The following is an 18,065-nucleotide window of genomic DNA, read 5'->3' on the forward strand; positions in this document are numbered from 1 at the left end:
AAAGGGCTGAATTTTCATCCTGCGCAGTCTGAAATTGACGCTTTTTTTTCTGATAAAAAGGGATGACTGCGTTTCAGGTGCTATGGGCCCTGAATTGCTAGAGCAGTAGTAAATAGACTTTTGCTCAGCTAAGCGAACGGCCGTCTAGTGTTGAGTTTAAAATCAGCCTGCACTCCGCTGGTAGCTGCAGGATGCGACATGTTTCCCTGGTTCCGGCCTGGACCGAAGCCCGGGGCACCCGAGCCGAGCCGCTCCGGCGGCGGCCAGCCGAGCCAGGCACACCGAGCCGAGCCGGGGGGTTCGGAAAATCACCGCGGACCGGCGTGCCGGCCGAAGCCTACCTGCGCGGGGCGGGGGGGGAGGAGGGGGGCCCCTTTAATCCCTCGGCCACTCGGGATTTCTGGACAGAATGCGTCAGTTTTAGCTTGTCTCCAGAGCAGTGCACATCGCTCCGAATACAAGTCCGCGTCGCGTGTCATCTTTCTTGTGACGCTCCGTCGTGAAGAAAAGTTTTATGTGTTACATCGGCGCTCAGCACAGTGTGTACAGTGCCGTTTTGCCTTCGCCTTTCCGTGCTCCAAAATTGCTTCGGGGTGCGTGCAGTCACCACTCTGAAGCATCCGAAATCCGGGGCAAGCAGGCTGTGAAAGTGGCGTAGCCTTATACTGATATTGCGTCTTCCAAACTAAAGGGAGGGGTGATGAGCGAGTGGGTGGCTTTTTGGGAAATTTGTCACTCCTCTTTCATCCTCGTCCCCAAAGTATTTTCATCGTGCCGAAAAATTTTCCAAAAAGTGTCCCTCTGGACCCAAACATGCTGTTTTCCCAGTGTTTACAGCTGCTCTTCTGGAGTCTTACATTCGAGGACTAGTTTTTTTTTGGGGAAGTCTCTCAGAAAAATATCTTTCTATTTAAAGTTTTGCGCAACTTTGGGTGCTACATTTAACAACAAGAGCTTTTTACAACTGCTCTATTTAGTGCATGCATTCCATGTTTCTCAGCAAATTTTAAAAAATGCATCCCCAAAAAATTTTAAACATCCTGACAAAAGTGGTAATTTTATTACCTGGGCGGCTTAGAATTCAAACCCGCGAGGTGAAAAATTTAGACTGCCATTAGTCCGAAAAATTTAGACTACCTGGTAGTCGTAAAATTCAAGTACTTTCTAGTCTGAAAATTCAGACGACAGGTGGTCCAAAAATTCAGAGTGTCCGGGGGTCTGAAAATTCAGACCACGGGTTTCAAAATTTACTTCATCCTAAAAGTCTGAAAATTTCGACTTTTTTTTTTAAAGTGATTTTAGTTCTAGAAAGTTTCTGTCTGAGGCTCCCCAGGTACGAATCCCATCGAAGCACCGTTTTTGGCCTTGAAGCGTGACCCCTTTACAATGTAACCACGTGGGAAAGTTTTTTTAAATTTTTCCAGTATAGTTAGGGACGTATTTTTTGCGTAAAAGGCATTTGGGGGACGTAACAGACCCGTATAAAAACAAGAATTTAAGTATTTTAGCAATAAATGCTTGAATTTTTTCTCTAATCATCTGCTGCCTTATTCCAATTTTTTTACACAGCTCGAAATGCATTTAAAGCGAGTTATTCTATTTTTCATCAAAATGAAAAAAGTGGGTTAGGATTGGCATAGCCGATCAGTTTGCGGAGGCGGTCAACGACAGCTTGTAATGTGTTTTTTAAAGTCTGCAGGACACCCGAAGAACAAATGGTGGAGGAGATAACATTCCCGACGACGTTTCATTTAATGTGGAGGTTTCAAACTGTTAAAAAAAGGCTGAAATTCAGACCAATTTTTTCAGACCTAGTGGTCTGAATCTGAAATTCAACTTTTTCAGAATTTTCAGACAGTTGGTTTTAAATTTTACACCTCGTGGTCTGAAAAGAGTTTCGGACTCAAGAGTCTGAATATTTGGATGGCGCGGTATGAATTTTCGGCGTGGGGGTCTTAAAACAGTCATTTGTAGTAGAAGGTCTGAATTTTCATCCTGCGCAGTCTGAAATTGACGCTTTATTTTCTGAAAAAAGGCATGACTGCGTTTCAGGTGCTATGGACCCTGAATTGCTAAGCAGTAGTAAATAAACTTTTGCTCAGCCAAGCGAACGGCCGTCTAGTGTTGAGTTTAAAATCAGCCTGCCTCCGCTGGTAGCTGCAGGATGCGACATTTTTGCCCTGGTTCCGGCCTGGACCGAAGCCCGGGTCACCCGAGCCGAGCCGCTCCGGCGGCGGCCAGCCGAGCCACACCCGAGCCGAGCCGGGGCGTTCGGAAAATCACCGCTGACCGGCGTGCCGGCCGAAGCCTACCTGCGGGGGGCGGGGGGAGGGAGGGGGCCCTTAATCCCTTGGCCACTCGGATTTCTGGACAGAATGCGTCAGTTTTAGCTTGTCTCCAGACAGTGCACATCGCATGCGAATACAAGTCCGCGTCGCGTGTCATTTTCTTGTGACGCTCCGTCGTGAAGCAACGTTTTATGTGTTACATCGGCGCTCAGCACAGTGTGTACAGTGCCGTTTTGCCTTCGCCTTTCCGTGCCCCAAAAATTGCTTAGGGGTGCGTGCAGTCACCACTCTAAAGCATCTGAAATCCGCGGCCAGCAGGCTGTGAAAGTGGCGTAGCCTTTTACTGATATTGCGTTTTCCCAAAACTAAAGGGACGGGTGATGAGCGAGTGGGGGCGTTTTGGAAATTTGTCACTCCTCTTTCATCCTCGTCCCCAAAGTATTTTCATCGTGCCGAAAAAGTTCCCACAAAGTGTGCGTCTGGATCCAACATGCTGCTTTCTAGTGTTTACAGCTGCACGTCTGGAGTCTTACATTCGAGGACTATTTTTTTTTTTTGGGAAGCTCTCTCAGCAAAATATCATATCTAGTTTAAGTTTTGCGCAATTTTGGGGTGCTACATTTAAAAACAAGAGCTTTTTTCAACTGCTCTATTTAGTGCATGCATTCCATGTTTCTCAGCAATTTAAAACATGCATCTCCAAAAATGATAACATCCTGAAAAAAGTGGTAATTTTATTACCTTGGCGGCTTAGAATTGAAACCCCGAGGTAAAAAATTCAGACTGCCATTAGTCCGAAATTCAGACTACCGGGTAGTCGTAAAATCAAAGTACATGCTAGTCTAAAAATTCAGATGACAGGTGGCCCAAAAAATTTAGAGTGTCCGGGGTCTGAAAATTCAACCACGGGTTTCAAAATTGACTTCATCCAAAAAAGTCTGAAAATTTCGACTTTTTTTTAACAGTGTATGAAAAGCCCCATGGCTGTTACAAATCCCCCCCTGCGGGGGCGTTTCGAAACAGCATGCAAGGGTTAAAAAACGTCTTAGATTTAAAAGATTACGGACTCCAATTGATCCAATGGAGCTGCCAGTCTAGATAAGGGCCAGACTGCTTAACTGGCACAAGTTTTACACCGATATGCAGAATGTTCTTATTTTGTATAGCGAGTTCCGAAATCTGTTACAAATCGCCCCATACTCCCTTAACTTTGAAATGGAAAATTTCCGGAGCGGTTTGACGGGAAAAAACTGAGATTGTGATTTTTTGGGTTCAGGACTTTTCTCAGTAAAATAAGACCAGATTCAAAAAAGGGCGGAGAACATTTACTGCAAAATCCCAAATTTCGGACTATTTATGTAATTCTTTCGAGAAAAAGTGAGTTTTCACCTATATTAATTATTTCAGGTCAAACTGATGGCACGATCGTGTTCCCCGTTCAATTTTCAAGCTGGAACTAGAATCTGAAACCAATCGGACTAAAAGTCCCTGGAAAATAAGAAATACCCAAAATTAGTGTAAAAATACCCCAAAAACTTCACTGCAAATCCAAGTGCAAATCCCAAAACCACGCTTGCAAGTGTCGACCATTTGTCCACGCTTTGAAGTGTCAACCACTCACTGTCCGACACCTGCAAGTGTCGACCACAGAATGTCCGACGGCTGAAGTGTGGGGTCACAATAGGAAATTCAGTGTAATTTGCCGTAGGACAAACAGTGTCCTACACATGCAGGCGTCGGACACAGTGTGGTGGACCTTCTAGGCGTCGGACACAAATGGTCGACACTTGCAAGCGTAGGACAAACTGGTCTACGCTTTAAAGTGTCGCCTGTCCTACACTTTGGGTTTTCAGTGTTAAAAACCCCATATCTCCCAGAGGAAATTTTTTTCAGGTCTGAAATTTTGGCCATGAACTCCCACCATGGGGGACTACTAACCAACAAAAAAACAGCGAAATCCAAGGGGGGCGTTGTAAGGCCCTGCTTTCTTAGATAAACCTTCTCAGTTGCCTGCATCAGGGGGCGTGCACATGGGATGTATGCACTAGTAAGTGCATGCTTGGCAGGCATGCGCTAGCTAGAGCGTGCTTAAGGCAGACTCCGTTAGAGCATAAAATGTACGCTCTTCGATTTGAAGAGTACCTACAAAAAAAAAAAGGGGGCATCCAAATCAGAGATGAATCTCTAAGGGGTTTGTGGTTTGGCATGAAATCACCCTGATAGTGATTGCGAACAGAACTCGAAACGGCGATGGCTTTCCGGCGGTCTTGACTGTACGGCGTACGCTGTAAGATTAGGTTGACGCACCCAGCCGAAGCCAAAGAAACAGTCACATTTACTCTTATAAGAGAAGGTGTATTTGTACGGTTCGCTCTCATAACACAAAGGGGGCTTCTTCAGCACAGCAAAACAAAAGAGGAAATACAAAGCCTTTCGCAACAAATCAGGGCCTACTACATACAAGTATAATTAGTCAACAAAAGAGTGTATCGTTACTATTTTATATTAACATTAAAATCAGGTTAAACCAAAGATTACTAACAGTTTACATTGAGTACTTAGATTGCTCAATAGCTGCTTAAACATAACATTAAAATCAGTTCAAACTAAAGAAAACAGTTAACATTGAGAAAACTTTGATTGCTCAATAGCTGCTTTGAAGCGCATCACGCCTTCTGCTCTTGAACGAACACGTCAAACTGGAGTTTGACGCTGCTGTGCCACCGCACCACGAATCGGCAGCCGACCGTCTCCGGGGCCGGGACGATCTCTCCGGACAGGATCTTGCCCACTGCCAGCCGGGTGGCTGCCCGCTGCGGCTGGGCGGGCGGGGCGGGGACGGGCTCAGCGCCCTCCGGGGCCGCAGCGTCCTCGTCCGCAGCCAGCGCCCCTTGCGCCACGGCGGTGTCGCAGCCGCCACCGCGCAGACGCAGTACCAGGTGAATAGTCGACTGATGCCCAACGCCGTAGTCGAGGAGAGTGCAGCCCTCCACGTTCATTTCACGGCCGCTCCAAATGAGTCTCTGTTGATCGGGCGGAATACCTTCTGAGGCCTGGACCGCCTCCTTCACCATCTGCAACATGCCACGGTGTGCTGCGTGAGAAGCCAGTGTGTATTTGGCCAAGCATGCGTTTAAATGCGTACTTGCAAGCATGCACTTGTAAGTGTGTACTTAGTAGACAGTTAGGTTTGCAGTGCGAGTGCAAATATCGACCGGGGTTTGTTGCTGAGATAAGGGAGAGCTATCGCCTACTGAACGGACACATTTTGACAGGTTCACGTGGACATGGCTCTATGCTTCCGATTTCCCAGTTTATAACCAATACGAATTGCTGAGGAAACCCCCGGGAGCGAGATCACTACATGTCCCAAGGTCAGACTCGCCACTCCAGAGGCGACACTTAAAAGTGTCTTCAAAGTGTTTTGATCAGACCTGAAAGTCTCGCCAAAATTTGGTCAGACAAAAAAGTCTCACCACAAAACGGCGAGACTTGTGTGTCTAGCCGTTTTGAGGCGACTTTTTTGTCTGACCAAATTTTGACGCGACTTTTTGGTCTGACCTAAACTTGGTGAAACTTAAGGGGGCACACCAGTGAAAATGCAGAGGTTTCGAAAAACGATCATTCTGAGAAAAGTAACGTACGTATTCGATTCATACATTATTTGTGGCTCAAAATTATATCAAAGAAAAGGAAAATCAGTATGGGAGTGCGGAGTGGCGATGGCAAGACGGAGCGCCAGTGTACTTCATTTTTCTGCGACCCTTCTTCACTCCTGCCACGATGCCGCCTCTCTGGATTGAGCCTCGATCACGGGATTTGAAAATTTATCAACAGGACACATGTAGCTATGGTCTGAACCACGGGCATGCAAAAAGAATGATTTTGAATTTGTTTTTTCAAAAGGCAAAAATAGAAACAAATTTTTTAACCATTTTTTTCGCGCTTTCATGGCTGCAGCTCACGTCCTATTTATGGGATGGCCATTTGCGAGGTTCAGACCATAGACGCAAGTTAAACGAACATTTTGCCGCAAAACGCATTAAATTATCTCAATTTTTACGCCCGTGAGAGTGGCACAAAGGTACAAAAAGTGTGTTTTGAGAAAAAGCCCTTTTAGTAGAAACATAGATTTGACGTGTTTTTTGGGGATTATAAATGCGCCTTTTGACGTATTTAAGTTCAGTATGCGCCAAAATGTCCCTCCCGTTAACTGCGTTTCGGTGGTTCAAGGGTTTTGTAATTGAACTTCAAGTGAAAAACCTGAACGTTAACAATTGGTCTCAAATATCCAAAAATAATTACCTTTATAGCAACTTTAAAAATGTGCGCAAGCCAAAGTTATTGGAATTTTGGGGTAAGGTTTGCGGCATTCGACTCGGGATGGATAGCAAAAAATAAGATAAAATATAAAAGCAGGCAAAATTTTGACGATTTTCACAGGTGTGCCCCCTTAAATGTCTCGCCAAAATTTGACGCGAAGTCGTTCCATCCAATTTGCAGTGACCTGACGACGAACCTCGGTTTGGTTAAGGTACAAAACCCTCCAGGTGTTTTTGAAGGTTTAAGATTACAACATATTGGTGAACCTTTTGGGCACACCCTAATTAACTCCGTGCACTGTGAGAAAAAGCTACCGAAAATTTTTATCAACAACTTGTGATGATGATTCTTCGTAGCCCTCTCATCAATATTCTCCGTAGGACCTTAGAGTCTTCTCCGTACGACAGTAGTTTTCTCCACACGGGAAAAACGGTTCCTGGTTTTCCCAGGAACTCCCTGGAAATCGCCTATGTCTCCACCATGGGCTTCCTGGGAAAACCAGGGACCGTTTTTACCGTGCATAGACAGTTTTATAGTCCTGCGTAGAACACTGTAAGGTCCAACGGAGTAAACTGTGAGATCGTACGGCAAATACAGCAAGGTCCTGAGGAGAATATTGATAAGAGGGCTACGGAGAATGTAGGCAAAAATTGTCAGAATTATCCGTAGCAGCTGGAAGGCTTTCTAGAACATTTCAGGTTATTTTTTTTTTAACTTACTTGAATGGTGTAAGATTCCCAGCAGTTCCGCGTAATAATCTTGCCAGTAAGTGTCTTGACGTAAATCTCTATCGCCAAGTCACGGGGTGGCATCCTGTGCAAACATAGGAGATGAATTTCTCAAAAACATGTTTGTAACTATAAATATCTCCTCAACCATCTGGCCCAAAATTTCCAGGTTTTAAATTATCCTTTGATGGAAATGCTCAATTGTTTTGAGCGGATCCTTCCAGAGTAAAAGAGGCGGGGGGAAGCATTGTTCATTGAAATGAACCGACAAATGGGTCCCCAAATGCATGCTTGCAAACTTCAAAATGCATGCTTGCAAACTTCAAAATGCATGCTTCGCAAGTACGAAGAAAAGCGTTAGTCATACGATGAAAAACTACCTTCGTATGACGCTTGACGTAATTTTCATCGTAATATGCGAAGTTTCTTCGCAAGTTATGGATAGTGTAAAAAAGCAGCGAAGGACGTACCTCTTCCGCATGGACAGCCACACCCCACAGCCAGTCTGGCTGCAGTCTGCAACCAGGCGATCACCAGCGACCTCCTCGTCTCGAAGGAACAGCGAGAAGTTGGGATTGACGCGGTACTGGTCCAGGACCGCTCCGCCGATCTTGAAGGCGGCCCGTTCGCAAAGCTCCTCCACCGTGTCCTCCGGGTTGAAGCCCACCAGCACCGAGGTGGATGGACAAGCGGAGCCCGCCGGCACGTCGATGAGCGCTTGCTTGCAGCCGCGCTCCCGCATCTCGAGGGAGTGGAGGCAGGCCAGCCCGTGGTCCGACAGTGTGCGGTCCAGCCGCAGCTCCTCGCCGTCCCGGTACAGGCCGTGCACGTGGTCGATGTGGCCCGGCACCTTGTCCAGCACGGCCTGCAGCTTGTCGGCGGACTGCGCCACCACCAGCGTCTGGCCCTGCCCGTGCCGCACCTGCAGCCACACCGTGGGCCCCGCCCGCTGCTCGCCGCACACGTGCAGGGTGGCCGGAAACAGCCCCCGCTGGGCGTACCACGCGCAGGGCCGCACGGGGCTCGGCCAATCACCGCACAGCTGCTGCTCGGCGCGCGGGATGCCCAGCTCACGCTCCAGGATGGCCTGTGAACACGGTGAGAAGGAGCACCACATCATGACAACAGCCAACCGCCACTCAAGGTGCACTCCTTATGCTGTGAGGCATTTGTTTCAAGAAGTCCGATTTTGGTACACGACGACCAATGACAATTTCCATTTTTTGACAAACACCACTTAATTCTGCTCAAAGTAAGGTGTATTCGAGGCAAGATCAAGCGAGGAACACGAATTGGGCCCCCGTTGGTTGAAGCGACACTAAATTAAATATACGTCCACCTACGTCCATGTTTCGCCCGAGTGTTGAAGTGTCAGAGTTGGCGTGAAATTACATCGCTCACACTACATGTTCATGTAGAATTTTGTACGTGCCACTTCCACGATTTTGTGCATGCGGGGAATTTGCGTAATATTATGCGTGAAAATGCATAAATTCATGCAAATTCACGCACAATTTTAAGCACGACGGCACACAAGTTTAAAATTATGCATCACCACGTACAAAATTGTACATAATCATTTAGTGTGCTCATTGAATCTGAACCGTGCATGTTTCGGCCCCAAAATTTTGAGGCCTTCCTTGGACTCATATGGACTACCATTGGCCAAAAATCAGTCAGGACTTCTAAAAGAAGAAATTTTCCTATTCAGACTTATGATGCAGGGTTTATACAAAAAAAATGAGATTTCCCCTGGCGCATGCGCCACTTGGCGTGTACTTGGCAAGTGCACGCCAACCTGGAGTGTACATGCCAGGTATGCTCCAGGTTGGAGAGTACATGCCAGGAATGCTCCAGGTTAGAGTGTACATGCATGTTGGCTCCAGGTGGAGTGTACTATTTACACACTCGAGTTCGTAGAGCAGCCGACTGGCGACCAACAGCCCAATGGGCTGGCGCTGTCTCGCTCACTCCACCAGAAGGCACCCTGCCGACCGCCGACCACCCTGCTTGGCAGACAGCCGAGCCAACCAAGATGCCTCAAAAGCCCCCACCCCCGCCCCATAACCTGCTTCTACTCACCTTGAGCGAGTCGTCGGTGGCGTCTGCAGGCACGGCCAGCATGGCCAGGCGGGTGGGCGTGATGACGCGGAGAGGCACCACGCGGCACGGCTCGGCGTCCAGCAGGCGCCACTTGAAGCCCTCCAGCAGCGCGCCGCTCTCCTCCGGCCACAGCCCCAGGCGCCACTTGGTGCGCCGCACGCCCTGCAGGTCGGCGGCCAGCTCGCCCACGGCGCGGCCCCGCGCGTCCCGCAGCGCCTCCACCAGCATGCTGCGGCCGCCAGTACTTTCGTCGCGCTGCACCGTCATGCTGCAACGGGCCACCCTCCGTCAACGGTCTTCAATTTCGAAAAACTCCACTCCTTGGCTACTCAGAACATCACTCTCAGACTCATATTAAGGGGAGGTTCTGGTGAAAATCTTGCCATTTTCCGAATGGATTCCACTATCATAATTTGTTCGGAATGCAAAATCATTCTTCGAGGAGACTAAAATTAGACTTTTGAAAGCACATCCCAGACTCTGAACCCAGTCAAAGAGTCTTTTTGAGCCTATTTCGGCTGTATCTTAAAAAATCTCCTTGCGCATACTATTTTGTCGTAAAAGGTAGACCTTGACATTTATTACTTCTTCGATTCATTTTCAAAAGATTCCGGCATGCATAGCTCAAAACTTCCATTATACTAATAATTATTAGCTTTTTCAGCTGAAAAGTCCCTAAAATTTGTCTATTTTGTACATTTTAGATCAATTATAGTGAAATGCTTGATTAGAAAGCTTGCGAATAAAAATGCAATTGACATTTTGAGATGTGCATGCCGGCATTTTTAAAAAATGAATTGAAGAAGTGAAAAATGTCTAAGCCAACCTTTTACGACAAAATAGTATGCGCAAGAAGATTTTTAAAGTTATAGCCTAAATGGGAGAAAAATGCTCTGCGACTGGGTTCAGGGCATAGAATGTGCCTCCCCAATGAAAAATTTTAATAAATACTTTTTAACACATCAAATTTTTAACAAATTTTCACAGTGGGCCCTATTTTGGAGAAAATGGCATTTTCACCAGAACCTCCCCTTAACTTTTCTCTACCCGTTGTCGACTTTTTGACCTGTGCTAACGTACTTTGTTAAGCAGCAATAATGTGTAGTATTTCCATCTTAATAGCAGCTTGACATTAAGTCAATATAACGGAACGTAATCTTACATAGATATGGAGGGAATAGTACTTTTTATTGGTGAGTAAAATACTCTTAAACAAAGGACAAAAAGTCAATAACAGTCTGAGAGTGGCACAATATTTTTCCAGTGAGGTAAGTTCCTGCCACACGACCGGCGAGCGCCTGGCAGGCACGCAACACCTCAGCGCGTCAAGTACAAAGTACGTAACCATCACTTTCACCTAGGTACTTTAACCTTGGGAGTGCACAACCCTGCCATAGACTGCCGCGATGCCGGACCAAGGCGACGCATGGAGACCAGGTCATTGGCCAGCAACTCCCTACCTGCGGCCGTGGGGCAGCACGTTGGCCTTGTTGACGACGTTGCGGCGACAGGAGCCCTCGTGATTCCTGCTGCAGTAGCGGTCGAAGTAGGTGAAGTCCTCGCAGCACTCGTCCCACGCGTCGCGCGGCCCCATCTCGGCGCGCTCCAGCCTGACGAAGAGCAGCTCCAGACAAAAAAAAACACTTGGCCGGGGACCCCCTCAGATCTGGCTCCCTCCCGGTTTTTTTGGTTCAACTAGTGAATACGAATTGCCGAAACACAAATTGGGCCGGATCCAACACCGATTGGCTTTTTGGCACGGGTCAAAAACCCCCAAAAATGGCTGTTTTTGAGGGTTTGGGGCTTTTTGGGATCTCGGAACCTGCCGGCTAAAAAATCTACCAATATGGTTTTTCCGAAAGAAAAAAGTGCGCTCTTTCGAATGCCGGGTCGCGCGAGGCTCTACGACGTCGGGTTTAGACGCTACGGGCTCTCAAAGTTGCTCAATTTCACTATTTTCACTAAAAATGACTAAAACAGATTTCTTTCTCTCCGGAAGTCGATTGTGACTCTTCCTATTGGCAATCTTCACCATGCAAGGTATTTTTATACCTCAGAGACATGGTTTGGGCAATGAAGTTACGTTTTTCTACCGTGGGGAAAGCCCACACACTACATAGCGTATGTGTCGGGCCCGAAATGGCATACGATCATGTGGTCTAGCCCTTAATGGTAATGGTAACAGTGGGTAGGCAGCCCCTTGCTCAGGCAAGTCGGAGAGAGGCTAGGAGGAGAGGGAGGGAGGGTCCGTGGGCGTTGTGAGGGAGTGAGGTACCCCCCACCCCCTCCCCCACCCCTTGCAAAAAGGAAAATATATGGAAAACACTGCAACTTGGATGGAAAGACTTTGCGCCAAAACATGGCGAGACTTTAATGTCTTGCCTCTGGAGTGGCGAGAAGTCTGATCTTTGGATTTGTAATGAATATATGAATCCATATATGTTTCATGCATTGCCAATGTAATTGTATCTTGCTCAATATATTGCAAATTATCTTGCGCAATACGTGGTTTATATATGGGGTTATATCTTGGTGCCCGTTAATAAATAATGCATATATTTCCACATATAATATTATCTTCGCGAAATGTATGTTTCAATATCTGACACGGTGCCCGTCGTGGGATGGGGTAAGGTTAGGAGGACAGACTTTTCAAGTAACTTTTCTTACTTGGCACTCGATGTTGAAAGGCGGCTCTCAACATGATTTTACGTTGTAAAATATATTGACACCATATATTGAGCAGCGGCATGGTTCTTTTCTATGCGTTTAAGTCTCCAAGAAATTTTGAGGAATCCTGTTAAACAAGTTAACTGGAACAGTTCGGAAATTTTAAACGTCTTTTTTGGGTGTAGCGCGAAAAGTTCTCGCATGGCACAGGTGATGGATAGAATATCTGATAAAGAGACGATTAATCGATCATCGTTAAACAATCGGTCAATACTTCGATTACCGAACCACTAATCGGGGGTTTGAAATGATCGCACGATTAACAAAATAATCGCGATTATTTTCGATTAGTCGATTAATCGCCCAGGCCTAGGCGCTGAGTGCTGCGCATTCGATTCCTACTTTTTAGCGTCGCGGTGTTCGTACCACGTGACCCTGGATGGCAGGGGAGATTACCGATGGGATGTTAGAAGAAATTACAATCTTACAGGCCTACAGGGTCAAAAAGCTTAAAAAATTGGAAGGGGAAAAAATGCTTAACTTTGAAAGTGTGCCATTTCTAAACGGTTCGTCGGAAAAATATGAGGTTGTGCTCATTGGATTCCTAGGCTCATTTGCTAAAGTTAAGACCACTGGGAAAGCCTTTCACGGGAATTTTTGACCGTTTCCCCAGGATTTGGGACTTTTTTGGCAACTTCTGGCAGTTTTTTCCCCAATATCTCCTGAAGTATGAGTCCTAGCTCAATTCCGGACCCAGAGTCGAATTCCTTGGCTCATTTCACGTCTGAAAAACCTTCTCTCAGCTTCCTAGTGCAAATACTGTAGAAAAAGTAGAAAATACCCAAATTCAAGTTAAAAAAAAATCTCAAATTTAGAAAAACAGCTGCAGATTGGTCAATAAATTTTTGCCGGACCTGCTACTCTGGCTTTTAGCATCTTTCTAGGGTGCTACCAAAAATGAGCCAAATCGGAGAGGTGAAATCCAACCCGGTCACCTCTTTAATATTCTTGCTCAATAGAGCCCACCCCGACGAGGGGTGAATGTCTCAGCGTTCTGGTGTACACATGAGCACATGAGTACGGGTGAGTACACCTTACTTAGCTCACAAATTTCGCATTTGTAAACGTTTAAAGGCTTTATTTAGCGTTTTAAACGACACTTAACGCCAAATCAAGCGAAAAAGTACTGAATTTCACCCTTATTAAACTTGTGAGTACACTGAGTACGGGCAAATTTGTACACATGAGTACACTAGTGATTCACCCCTCGCACCCCGATCCCACCTCTGCCTTCCCTGACGCGGCAGGCCCGCCCAACTTGCCTGAGCAAGGGGCTGCCTACCCACTAGGCGCTATGTGCGCTATGTAGTGTGTGGGCTTTCCCCACGGTAGAAAAACGTAACTTCATTGCCCAAACCATGTCTCTGAGGTATAAAAATACCTTGCATGGTGAAGATTGCCAATAGGAAGAGTCACAATCGACTTCCGGAGAGAAAGAAATCTGTTTTAGTCATTTTTAGTGAAAATAGTGAAATTGAGCAACTTTGAGAGCCCGTAGCGCCTAAACCCGACGTCGTAGAGCCTCGCGCGACCCGGCATTCGAAAGAGCGCACTTTTTTCTTTCGGAAAAACCATATTGGTAGATTTTTTAGCCGGCAGGTTCCGAGATCCCAAAAAGCCCCAAACCCTCAAAAACAGCCATTTTTGGGGGTTTTTGACCCGTGCCAAAAAGCCAATCGGTGTTGGATCCGGCCCAATTTGTGTTTCGGCAATTCGTATTCACTAGTTGAACCAAAAAAACCGGGAGGGAGCCAGATCTGAGGGGGTCCCCGGCCAAGTGTTTTTTTTTGTCTGGAGCTGCTCTTTGGGTTATCCTAAAGATGTATAGAAGAGATTTTAGAGACGGAATTTTCAATTTCAACTTCTGTCCTGAAATATGAATTTTCAAATTTTAACATTTAAAAAAAGGGAATATTTTGCCTTTTATTCAAACTTTTAGGTGTTTGAAAGAAAAAAGTAGGGCTGATGTAAAGATTCCGTCACTAAAATTAGTCAACAAGTCATCAAGGAATAGAGTCCATGCAAGACGACTCATGTAGGTGTCAACCAGGAACGCAGAAAGTCTTTCTCCGACAAAATTTTTTGTCGACTGAGCAAAGCTGTGAAGTTGAGCATATAAGCCAACGACAACCGATCTCAATGTTATTTCATTCTAAATGATGTAGGAACTACCCACATAGTTTAAAGGTGTTCAAGCTGTTGCATCTGAAAATTTCTATGATCTATAAAACTTTAAAAATACTATTTTTGGCAGTTTTGGCTATTTTTTCACCAGGGCCCCCTCTTAAATAAATTATCGGACCCAATTCCTAGCAGTGAAGGAGAAAATTCAGTGGAAACTGGAAACAACTCAAATACTCAACCTCAGGCAACACGCTCATCGTTAATCTGAGATGAACGTCCCCTCGGTAAGGTTTGGGAGTTCTTAGGTACGAAATTCGGAAAGTATTTGCTGAGAAACGTGAGTTACAAACAGACAGACGCACGACCAGTCGCTTTTTGAAGTGCCCAATCACGGCACTTCGCTATCGCTCTGCCAACGAGGCATGGACGAAGTTTCAAAGCCGCTTTCAAATATACCAAAACGGGTATTTGAACGAGTCCCTGGCCCGAAGTCAAAGATCAAAAGAAAGTAAGAACCAAGCCCGCTTCTGCGTATGCGCAGGCGCTGCCTCCGAATGAAAATTGGTTGTCACTTGATGCTAAAAACGTGGATGGTAATTTCATCACTCACAAATTATCACAATCTCATCACAAATGGATGACATTTTCATCAAAGCTCCTTTACGTATTGCATGAGTGTGACAACAATGTCATCAATTGTTTTGATGGCATTGTCGTAAGGAAAATTAGCCTTGAAATTGTCATCATGTGACGACTCAAATTTTCACAGTGAGGGGGGACGTCACCACATGCGCAGAGGTGATTGAGTTCATGTCTTTGCACATCCGGTCCGGTGATATGTTTAAATTTTCTATTCGTTCGTTTTACATTCGCCTCAAGATTGAAACAGGTCCGACATCGTATTCACAAGCATGTGACAAACTTCATATTGAAACGAATCTAACGTCAAATTTGCTGATGAACAGTGCAGAAGCTTCTTCCACTCACGCCGCTTTCCAGGAGATCGCGGCATACAGCTGTCGCAACTCACCTACTCATGGTGCACGCGGTGCGCGCCAGCCACACAGCGACACGGAACCGGATCTCCCTCAGTCGAAGTCAGTGAACCAGACAGGCAGCGCCGACGACGAGGTCTCTTGGCCGCCGGCAAGATAGCCCCAGACTAGAAGCGGTGACGGCAGGGCAGTCAGTGGTGCGGGGAACGTCGGACGCTATCCACTGGAATATTAAACAGCAAAATTAGGCTTTAGACAGTGAATAACTTGCGATGCGAGGTCGCACCAACGTATGTTGGTGAAGATTGCCACCACTGTTCTACTCTCTCATTCCATGAGCGTGACATCGCGTTGAAACGACTTTGAGAAAAGTCACGGTCCTTTGAGCTTTGCTCATGAGTCACATTTCGTTTGGATGCGCATCAGCCATAATTTAGACAATCCGCATTCAAATGAGTGTGACACAATGCTCAGAGGAACGTGGCATTTTGCCGAATTCGTCCGGGATGTCACATTCACGGAATGAGAGTCAGTGGGGTAGAGGGGTATGATCGCGTAGTGGCTGAGCCGTGCTCCACGCTTCCATTCGTACAACGGATGGTCCCTTGTTATCCTCTGCATTGCCGGTCCCACGCTACGCACGGTAAAAACTTTATTGGTTTTCCTCCCAGGAAGCCAATGGTGAAAGTATAGGCGATTTCCAGGAAGTTCCTGGGAAAACCAGAAACCGTTTTTACCGTGCGAGGTGCAGTGCGTTGCCGACAGAGGCAGACCACGATCATTCACTTTTTGATGGGCCCGAACACAGTAAAAACTCTACGAAGAATCGCTTCGTGATACGAAGAAAATGAAGGCATTGATAAATCTACGAAGAAATGCTTCGTATTGTGAAGCAAAATCCCTCATAATGCGAAGCATTTTTTCATCATACGGAGCCACTACGATGCCTTCATTCTCTTCGTACGCTTTTTGAAGTGTAGGCTTTGCTCAACCAACAAGAGAATTTCGACAAAATATGTTTGACTAATCACAATTATGGCGATGTTTTCAGGTTTGTCCAAAACTTGGCCTTTGGCAAGCCTAAAGACTTCAAAGGACATGCGGTTGAAGTTGACATGCGCAAGTTGAAGAACAAGGAGAGATGTAAGATGGACGTTAACACTGAGAACGAAAAAGCCATGATCATGACTAAAATTTTGGGCGAGGAATTCTATATTACCCTAATTTAGGTGAGGAAGGTTTCCTCACCCAAATTTGGATCAGAATACTATGGAGCCATGTACGTAGGCGCCGCAAGCCAAGGTAGGTGTGAACGCCAGGCGTGGATTGTCGTAACAGGCGCAGCATCGCGAAGCCTGTTACGACAAGACACGGTCTTGCGTACACCTACTTTGTAGACCTAATAGGGGATTTCAAGGAAGGTCTGGACCGGAAGCTGGGAGCCGCGATTATACTCGGAGACTGATTCACAACGAGTAACATGCAGGGCGTTACCGTCCCTTTCATACACAATTGGGTTAATTTTCTCAAATTCAAGAGCTGAACCACGTTCGTAGGCGCACTACAGGAAGGACATTAACTTGTGCACTTTCGGTACTAGTGGCCGCGGCCGCTCTTGGCTTGGTCCAGGCTTCCTCTGGAATACCTTGCATAGGGGAAAATCTTGCGAAATCCGGGTTCTGAACATCAATACTCGTCACCCTCTTCTTCAGGTCTTATTCCTCTTTAAACTAACTTACTATATGTAGACATCATTAAGGGGGGACATCACTCCAAAAACAGTGCTTTTGAAAAAACGTCATAAAAACCAAACGGAAAGAGAAAAATTGTTCATATTTTAACAGAATAGGTATAAAACAACACAAAGTCAATTCACCAGGGCAGTACAGCGCTCTCGTTGAAAACACATTTTTGAGTGTTAGGTTAGACCATTTCGCACTGTTGCAGCGCTGGACGCCAAACGGTTTGACCTAGAACATCAAAATTTGGTGACAGCCTTCCTGAGATGTCTGGCTATGGTGGGTACCTCAATCACATTTAAAAAATCATTTTAAGTTGTATTTGTGACATACCAAAAAAAAATGTTGAATTTTTTTGGTCGAAATTGTGCAATTTCGAACGTTTAAAAAATAATAAAAATTGACCAATGCAAATTATTTTGCTACCCACCATAGCAGCATGTCGTAGGAGCTTCCATGCTTAATCTCCCCGCTGTAGCTCAAAAACTGCGCCCTAGAGGACTGCAACCGTTTGCAATTTCATGTTCCGAGAAAAACGCGATCAAAGTTGGGGAAACTGGGCTTTTCCCCTATGCATGTTTGCGGCCCACAACCTCCCAAAACTGCAATTTTATGAATTTCGGAATGCGGTTTTCACCATTCGACGCAGAAAAGAATGGTCTATAATATAAACTAATAAAAAAAAGTTGCAATTTTTGATCATTTTGGAGTGATGTCCCCCCTTAACATCCAGTGAAATTCAATTTTCTTTTTATGCCCTAGGTGTTGATAACAATACCTTGACAATAGGAAAAGGACCATCTACAGCGTTTTATATTCGGATTTTGTCTGGTTTCAGATCGAAACTTGTAATGTTTTGCACATAGAGGGTGCCAGAACGAGTCTAGACAGAAAGTCGAAGAACAAAAGCATGAACTACAATCGCTTCAGCGCAGACGGGGATCGTCTGCGCATGCTCAACAGCGGTTTTGATGTTTTACTTTATTGACTTCCGGTTTGGAGATTCGTTACATTATATGGAAACGAACCTCTGGA

At 45.9% G+C, this 18,065-nt stretch overlaps 1 protein-coding gene across 1 annotated transcript; it reads right to left on the minus strand.

Moving 5' to 3' along the window:
* Positions 1 to 4,954: 4,954 nt before the first annotated feature.
* Positions 4,955 to 9,551, minus strand: LOC117649917 (polyubiquitin-like). The gene is made up of 4 exons (XM_034393101.1): positions 9,422 to 9,551; positions 7,810 to 8,426; positions 7,331 to 7,424; positions 4,955 to 5,362 (listed from the first exon to the last, which is right to left on the minus strand). Exons 1-4 carry the CDS (start codon positions 9,461 to 9,463, stop codon positions 4,955 to 4,957), a joined length of 1,161 nt encoding a protein of 386 aa, XP_034248992.1. The 5' UTR covers positions 9,464 to 9,551.
* Between the last annotated feature and the right edge of the window lie 8,514 nt (positions 9,552 to 18,065).

Source organism: Thrips palmi, unplaced genomic scaffold (assembly GCF_012932325.1).
Source record: "Thrips palmi isolate BJ-2018 unplaced genomic scaffold, TpBJ-2018v1 HiC_scaffold_4, whole genome shotgun sequence".
Lineage (NCBI taxonomy): Eukaryota > Metazoa > Arthropoda > Insecta > Thysanoptera > Thripidae > Thrips > Thrips palmi.

Bases quoted from the DNA above. Each gene is read 5' to 3' on its own strand.
- LOC117649917 (XM_034393101.1), bottom strand. From the start codon at position 9,463: ATGCTGGCCGTGCCTGCAGACGCCACCGACGACTCGCTCAAG. The intron at 8,427-9,421 runs GTGAGTAGAAGC...CCGTGTTCACAG, and splicing joins CCACCGACGACTCGCTCAAG to GCCATCCTGGAGCGTGAGCT. The intron at 5,363-7,330 runs GTAAGTTAAAAA...GGCATGTTGCAG, and splicing joins GGGAATCTTACACCATTCAA to ATGGTGAAGGAGGCGGTCCA.